Raw genomic sequence first — 8981 nt, 5'->3', positions numbered from 1 at the left:
ATGACTAAAGCTTATAAAACATCTCTCTCCTTATGTGTGCATATATGAGAAAGAAAATTCTGCCAAAGCAACTTTAGCTTCTTGCAAGCATCAGTACACAAAGGATGCTAACACAAAGCTAGCCAAGAACCAAGAGTGATTTTAAAGTTGAACGTATGCCGACCCCAGCAGCCAAAGGGAGCTCCGGGGAGAGCTTCTTGGGGTCCAGTGATGTGTCCTGAAGAGACGACATGAGCTCTCCCTCCTGTAGGCCCACCCCAGCAGTAGGTGCTGTCTGTCTCATTCCGAGTTAACTGCTACTCCTCTACATCTAAACGAGCCAGTTGAGGAGGTTCAGGCATCTGACAAGGGTGCCTCTTGAACGCCTCCTGGGTGAGATGTTCCAGGCATGTCCCACCAGGACAGACAGGACACACCCAGGACATGTTGGGGAGATCACAGCACTCAGCAGAGAATGCCTCAGTGTCCCCCAAATAATGGAGGAGCTGGCTCGGGAGAGTAAGGTCTGGGTCTTCTCTGCTTATGCTACTGCCACCGAAACTGGACACCAGATAAGCTCAGAAAAATGAACAACCTGTTTAAATAAAGGTTAATTTAAAAAAAAATGTTTGTCATTAGCTAGTCTGTGTACATGTACTTCTTCTCCAGTGTTGAAATTGTTAAACTCACAACCTGCACATTTTCTGGTTGCATCATCAAATAAATACCCCCAAAAGTAGTCTGAGTACTTTTACACTGGTTTTATGCTGCGATATTTTCAAAGTCTTTCACTGAACACATTCAGTCACACATTGTTCATCATTTATTGGAAGTTTATTGTTTAATGTCCTGTCTAAATAACTTCAGTCACCATTTGTATTCATTAATGAATAACTGACTTCCAATATTAAAAGAAATAGAAACTGTTGTGCTGTTGTTCACGTAGAAGGGCCTGCTGCTGGATGTCCAGACTTTGTGCGTCAGCAGGAGGGTCAGGGTACAGGGTTCGAACCTCCTCATGAGATGTCGTATCTGCTGGATAAAAGCAAGCTACATCACATCTGGGATTGTCCTAGAGCTGCCCTACAGTAACAATCAACTGACTAATATATGAAATACTTGCAGTAGCACAATAATAAACACAAAGCAAAAAAGTGTTTAGTGAAGATAAAAAACCCCATCAAAGTTTTAGTTTGGATAAAGGGAGACAGAGCACCAATCTAAACAAGTCTAAACCATCTGGCACCTCCACACTTGTAAGAACAGCATGACCAAAGTGATTGTAGGAGGAAACAACCTTGACTTCCTTTACATAGCTTAGTACTGAGAATAAAAGAAAAGCATGATTAGAATTATTTGTGCTTCTTCTTCTTTCGGCTGCTCCCTTTAGAGGTCGCTACAGTGGATCATCCGCCTCCATCTCTCTATTTCTAGCATCCTCCTCAGTCACACCAACCCCCTGCATGTCCACCTTCACTACATCCACAAATCCTTTCTGTGGTTGTCTGAAAACATCATCCACGGAGACTCTTGCCTGATCTCATCTGTCAGCCTCTCCATCACCAGTGCAAACAAGAAGGGGCTCAGAGCCTCTCTCTGATGTAATCTCAACCCATCACATACTTCTCTGCCCCTCAGGACTTTCTTATGCAGCACCACAGTTACTCTCTTCGCACCTTATCATAGCCTTCACTCCTACCCTCTCTATGCCTCCCGTCTCCATCCTCTTCAGAGTTGCCTCACTTCCTTCTCTAATTCAATTTTCGTCCAAAGTACTCCTTCTCCCTTCTCAACACACTTTCTTCACATTAGCACATTTCCATCTCTATACTTGGTTACTCTCTTCCAGCACAATTTATGTGCCTTGCCATTCATTAAAAATCATTTTCTCCTTAGTGTCCAGCCTCACATACAACTCACTACTCAGCTGTAACTTTATTAATCCCTCGGGAGGGGTCCTCTGGGGTTTTCACAAAGCTGAATAAACGTCAAACAGAAAACTGATTAAACAAAGTGTGAGACGGTGGAGAATTGACGCCAGCGCCCGGTTACATTTTAGACAGCAAGGAGCAGACGCAGTTTCACTCCACCGAGGGAGCTCGTGACGTACTACGCGGCTTTCTTTAGACCGCGAAGGCGGGTCCTCAGGTGGAAGCAGCCTCTGAATTTGGACACCCCCGCTGTTTCCGGCCAGCCAATAATAACGGTGACATTTAACGTATTTTGTCGAATAAATAAACACTGTAAAATATATTTGCCCCCCCCCAACAGCCCTTTGAATGTTGGCAAGTATGAACCGTCTGCTCGGTGTTTCCTAAAACGTTAAAGCACGTTTGGCTTCACACTGACAAACAGACCCAGCTTCGGCACAAACCTAAACTAATATGACACCGGAGCGGAAAGGCTGATTATGTTTCCAAGATGGTTTGTGTTTTTTAAAAGGAAGGAAACCTTCCTCAAAGCGGGCAGAGCAGTGGAGCCGCCGAGGGAAAAGCACACGATACAAAAACTGTAGAATTAAAAATATAATTTATTATGTTTAAATAGTTAAAAATATAAAATGAATTAAAACAACCTTGGCCAAGGGAAGACACAATAAAAATCAATAACACACAACATTAGAAGTCCAGTGGAATCCACCACGGCCTAAAAGTCACAGAAAACTAAGAGGTCCAGCGTAGTATTAAAAGAGGGAAACCCAGCGGAGTCCTCGCCTTCCTCCCCGCATTCCACGTCCTGGTGCACTGAAGAAAGGGAGGGAGCGGCAGTCACTATTCCTTTGGCAGTTTACTTTATAAAAAGGATAAGTCAAAGACTTACCCGGGTGGGCAGAGCTCTCAACTCCGCCCGCCGCTTCCTCAAACTGCAATCGGCACCGCGGTCTCACTGCTTCTGTTCTCCCGCAGTGCACGAGCTGGCTCTTGTCGTTATTGCCACCAGACTGCCGCTACGCGTCCCTAGTCGCTGGTCATCTGCCTTTTTTTCCTCTGATCGTTTCCCCTTTCCAGTCGCTGGTAATCTCTCTTCCCAGTCGCTGGTCGTCTGCTCCATCTGATCATCTCTACTCTCTGATCGTCTCTCGCTCTCCCCTCTGATCGTCTGTGTCTTTCCTCTGTCTGTCTCGCATTCTCCGTGTTACATTTTTGTTGAACACCGGCTCCAAACCTCTTATGTGTCCTTGAGCACTCTGTAAATTACCTTTTCTTTTCTCTCAGGTGTGTCCAATTAGTAAAAACGGGGGGAAAGGCGGAGTCTCTCCAGGACAATTTGCCGGCAACTAAAAACATGCAAACTAAATAAAACACTGCACAAAATACATGCAATATAAAAAATAAATATATACACTTCACATAAAAATACAGCACAGCAAAACAACGTCCGTCTTCCCTGGATGACACTAACTAACCGACCAAAGAGCCGCGTTAAGTGGCGATATCACTAACGTCACGTAACTTAGCCGAAGGTTAGCTAAATTTGACTTTGTAAGACTTTTTCATTACGCTAACATTTGTGATATGACTGCACTATGCTGCTGTTGTTGACTCCACTTAATTCTACAATTCTTTCATTATGCTAACATGTGTCCTGGTGTATATATGAAGTGGGATAAAAACCCAGAACTAACTTTTAAGAGTTTATTTCTTCTCCGCTTCGACCGTCGGCCATTTCCCCAAAACGTCCTCCAACCTATGATTCCAATGAATCCTGGTGGGTCAGGAACTGCTTTTAAGCATCTTGTAATCGTCGTTCCAACACAGCGTGTTTGTTTTGATTCGTAGACCCCGAAAATGGTGCCGGGCTCCCACAATGCATTGCGGCGTGCCGTCAACTCCAAAGCGTCATTCAAATCTGTGAGCGCGCAAGGAACGCCGCCTCTCCGCGTGCGTTTCTTGTGACGTCACTGGCAGATCAAAGGCGTTCGCGCTGGTCTGTCAGTAACGTCACAGACAACCGAGCCTATAAATAACGGCTCTCAGACAGAAAAATCAGAACTCGATGCTCATGTGTTTGCAAAACGTTCAGCAGTCGGCGCTCTGTAATACAAGAAAATTCTCACACGCTCAAACGGAGAAAATCTAATTTGTGACACAACAATGGAAACCATCAACGAAAATTCAATCGTGGTCACACCAGACCAGATTATCCCGCCAATCAACAGGTGCTTTGAAAGGCTCTCTGAAGTTCAGTGGAGCATTATAGAAAATGGAAAATGCGACTCCAGCGTCCATGCCGTGCTCGCTGATATGATTTCTGAAATCATTCAGATCGCCTCTGCCAGCATCCTGAGGATTGCCCTTTCTGTTATTCAGGAACCCATGATAAGGGAAGAGTTTATGGATGAGGGGAAAATAAGGGTGTCCCTCGGAGACTCGATCTCAGCTGCCATCGCCGGCGCTCTTAATGTCTCAAAACAGCAAGATAAGAGCGCTGACAAGCTGACGCTGATGGTTGAGGAAGAGATCTCAGAAAAGGTCAGCTCAACCATTGCACTGATTGAAAAAAGCCCCGATTTCCCAGTAGACCCTGCCGTTTATGTTAGCGGCAAATTTAGTAGTATTAAGAAACTACACCGCATGGTTTGTTGCGCTGCCTCATGCCTGAAAAGGTATGCAGCATGTAAGCTGCGCTGCCAGTGTGGGACAAATGGGTCTCATTCCAGTACAGAACGTACTGGTTCAAAAATATCAGTGAAATCAGCAATCGCAGAGATTTCTGTTATTCTGTCAACAAGGAGCTCAGATGGAGAGATGACAGGAAAAGATAAAGATGAGCTCCCAGAAGAATCACAAAGCCATATAAAACCCACTGCAGAAACACAAAGTATCCAGGCTCCAACCCCAGTAGAAATGGTTGCAGTTGACATCGTAGGTGAGATACTTGCTAACATGGATTCAAGCAGTGAAGAGCTCTGTGAGAAATGTAACTTACCCAAACCTGCCTTTAATGCAGGCTTAATTATCCACAAGGTGAGACACTTCTTCTCCAAATGTGTGCCATCCACCTCACACGCCAGGCTCAAAGCACGCAAACACAACTTTTCCATGTTTGCAAAAAAACAATTTGAAAAAATGAAAACAGAGCTGAAAAAAAGAATAAAGGCAAACAGGAAACATTTTGTTTGTCTACAAAACATTTGCAATCACCCCAAGAAGGAAACTGCGCCCTCCAATGAAAGTATAGTTTTCATTCTCCCAGGGTCAGTACCTGAAACGGCTGCTCCCCAGAGTACAGAGGCTCATCGCTCCCCTTCTCCACATACGGCAAGCCTGGGAACCGCAATTAAACGTTCTTCTTCAGTCGACTTTAACGTCATTAGATCAGACGTTAATCAGTTATTTGACAAATTAACAAAGAAAGAAGAACTCTTCCTCATCGATAAGACCTTGGGGGACTTTAAAAATAGTGGGCATATCAGGAATTTTACGGAGGACTTAGTGGCAAACCTGTTTGATCTACTTACGGTGGATCGAGGCTATCAAATCCCCATACCTCTAATGGGTAGGTCCCTCTCAGACACGGTCATCTCCAGGACTCCGAAATCAGTACAGGGCTCAAAGCGTCGCATTTCTGCTGAAGTCCTCTATGTCCTCATAGATGACACAGTAGAAAGGTTTTTGCAGAAGCTTTTACTCTTCTGCAATGAAGAGAAAGATCAAATGATTCAAATGGACAAGATTTCTGGGGCCCTGGAAGACATCCACAACTTTATTAAAAGAGCACAGACCACAACACAGGAAAAAAGCCCTGATTCAGATGGCAGAGGAAAAGAATCTGGTGCATCACTTCCAACACCAAAACCTGGGAGCATTTCTCCAGATAAATGCTCTGTGGCATCTGACAAGTCACCTCGAACGCCACAACCTGGGAGCATTTCTCCAGATAAATGCTCTGTGGCATCTGACAAGTCACCTCGAACGCCACAACCTCGGAGCATTTCTCCAGATAAATCATCTGGAGCCTTGAGCCTGAAACACTCTCTCAAAGATTCCTCCAAAATATCAGAGATGGATTCTGTGTCAGGTTCATCTTCTGATGTTGAGAAAATTTCCAATGACCTTGCGTTGCTCCTTATCATGAGAGTCATCTATAAATCTAAACCTGAGACCCAAAAGTTTGCTGCTCGGATCGCAACTACTACAAAAGAAATAGACACGGTCATCAACCGTCTGAGCAATCTAATGCAGCCTGAACTCAGCAGCACAGCGTCTGCCACAAGTCTGACAAATGACAAGACAAAGTTCATCAAGAAAATAGCCAAACGCCTCATCAAGGAGTTTGGCTCCCCAGACAATGTCTTAAAGGCTTTGATGGCAAATGATTCATCTTTTGATGAGGCTCTGATTAGACATCTAAAAATCACTCTCGGAGTCATCCCGGGTCCCCCAAAGACGTCCAAAATATCCAGGTTTTTTTCTGCGGTGGGAAAAACATTGCTAAAACCCTTCAGGTGGTTCACTAAAGCCAGAGATCATTAAAATGACCATTTTGGCTTTTCCCACTGCCCTGCTTCTTTTAAAATCTTGAAGCAGACTTTTAGCACCAAATCCTTTTTTTAAAAACATCACCATAAAATTTTGGGATCAGCCCTCAAATCCAAATTTTAGAACTGTAGTTCACGCCATCTCGTCTCCTTTTGATTTCCATCCCCCCAACCGGTCGCAGCGGATGGCCGTCCCTTCTGAGCCCGGTTCCGTTGGAAGTTTCTTCCTGTTAAAGGGAGTTTTTCTTCCCCACAGTCGCCTCGCGCTTGCTCAGAGGGGGATCATTTGATTGTTGGGGTTCTCTGTAGTACAGTAGGGCTTTGACCTTACAGTACAAACAGGGAGGAGACTTTGGCTTGATTTTTAAAATATCTAATTCGGCATGAAATAAAAAAAATCCAAATTAAAAATGCATTCCAAGTTTGTTTGTGTTTTTCTTCTGTTGTCAAATATGTAGAAAGTGTTACACGTGTGATTTTAGTCATTTTGCATCAGTTTGTAGCCGACGTGTCTGTTTGTGATCATCCTGCATCTGTTTTTGTCTGATTCGTGTCTTAGTTTGGTCAATTTACATCACTTTTGTGGCCCAATTTAGTTGTTTTGCATGTATTTGTGGCAAAATGTGTGGACGCTGTTTGACGTTGCTATGTTTTGTCTTAATGCTTCACTTTGGTTGTTTATGTATGTGCTCATTTTGATTCTAGATGTAGACCTGACATCTGAAAATTAGCACCTAGTCCACTTCGAACATTTTTTTTAGTCCAAATAAAAAAATTTGGACTAATAAAAGTCCAAATTAAAAAATGTTAATACATTTTTTTTTATTTCGCCAACCTTGTAGAGCAGTGGTTCCCAAACCTTTTTTGCTAGGCCCCCCTTTGTTTTACAAGAAAAATGTTCGCTAAAAAATATTATTAGCCAAAGCTTTCACTGGAAGTCAGTTACTGGTGTCAGGCCAGCTCCCACTTCTTCTTTTGTGTTACTTCTGCATATAAGTATACACAAAGAGACATTGAGACCTGAATCACAAATAAAAGCCACCTTCAAGATTAACAAACACTGTTTAAAGAGCTCCGTATAAACTTCTGTGTGCAACAAGGCCTCTGTAGCATCCAGACCACACTGATCTAGGTCTTCTTGGTAGAAGAAGGTGTTTCCTTTTTCCAGATGTTTAAATGCCAGCCTCCCCAGATTCAGAAGAAATTTCCTTTCAGCCATCTCACTTGTTTCATGTCCCCCCACATGTTTGTTCCCCTTCTTCATCTGAACCAACAAGAAGTGTGAGTACATGTCAGTCAGGGTCTTGGGCAGCTCTCCTCTCTGCTCTGTAGTCAACATGTGCTCCAGAACTGTAGCAGTGATCCAGCAGAAGACTGGGATTCTACACATGATGTGGAGGCTCCTGGATGTCTTCATGTGGGAGATGATTCTGGACAGCTCTTCATCACTGAATCTCCTCCTGAAGTACTCCTCCTTCTGGGCATCAGTGAAGCCTCGTACTTCTGTTACCCTGTCAACACGTCTAGGAGGGATCTGATTGGCTGCTGCAGGTCGGGGAGTTATCCAGACGAGAGCCGAGGGAAGCAGATTCCCCTGGATGAGGTTTGTCAGCAGCTGGCTGACTGATGACTTCTCTGTGACATCAGACAGCAGCTTCCCGTTGGTGAAATCCAATGATCCAAGTCTGCTTTCATCCAGGCCGTCAAAGATGAACAAAAGTTTACAGACAGCGAGCTTCTCTGCTGTGACCTTCTGTAATGTTGGATGGAAAACATGGAGCAGCTCCAGAAGACTGTACTGCTCGTCTCTGATCAGCGACGCTGTTGGTCAGAACCACTCTGATGGGTCTCTGTTGGTCAGGTAAGGCTTTAAAGGTGTCGTGACACCTGACTGTAATGTCATCAAGAGCCTCCATCTTGGAAGCTGTCTCCAGCTGCATCACCTCATGTTGGTTATGAACGTCTTCATTCTGTCCCTCTGTGATGTAGAGCTCAGTGTAGATCCTGTTCGGGAGGGTTCCACTTCCTGTATTATCAGTTTCTTCAGTCACACTTTCAAACCTCCTCCTCAGACTGATCTTATATTCTTCTAAAACCTCTTCCAGACTCGCATCTGCTGATTGACAACAAGAAACCAAAAAGAATGAAATGTCTTTAGTGTGTGAAACTGCATGAAAAACAGACTTTTATCTTTTGACGGGAGGGATGGGAATGGTGTTAAGCATTGTAAATTGTAAATAAGCTTCAGAAAATAGTAAATCGTGTAACATGACATTTTCGGCATTAAGTTATAACCAGTGTGTGACTTATTTAAAACATTTTGATTCATAATCAGAACCTTTTTTTGTCACAGCAGAGACAAGAAGCAACTGTTAAAAATGTTCCTAATGAGACATTTTAAGAGGAGGGAAAATCCCCCTCATACTGGCTTCACATCATTGGCTCCCTGTTAAATCCAGAGCTGAATTCAAAATGCTTCTCACATAAAAAGGGCCATAATAAAACAGCCCCATCTTATCTG

At 43.8% G+C, this 8981-nt stretch overlaps 1 protein-coding gene across 1 annotated transcript; it reads left to right on the top strand.

Annotated features, from left to right (window-relative positions):
* The first annotated feature begins 4073 nt into the window (after positions 1-4073).
* On the top strand, positions 4074-6455 carry LOC146617600 (uncharacterized). Its single transcript, XM_085373494.1, has one exon. The coding sequence runs from the start codon at positions 4074-4076 to the stop codon at positions 6453-6455; it is 2382 nt and encodes a 793-aa protein (XP_085229620.1).
* Positions 6456-8981: the final 2526 nt, after the last annotated feature.

The sequence above is a fragment of the Diplotaxodon limnothrissa genome, linkage group LG15 (assembly GCF_057381915.1).
Source record: "Diplotaxodon limnothrissa isolate DT_005_m linkage group LG15, D_limnothrissa_male_GT1.1, whole genome shotgun sequence".
NCBI lineage: Eukaryota > Metazoa > Chordata > Actinopteri > Cichliformes > Cichlidae > Diplotaxodon > Diplotaxodon limnothrissa.
Note: the sequence above shows the minus strand (reverse complement) of the source record. Positions and strands in the feature narration are given on the sequence as shown.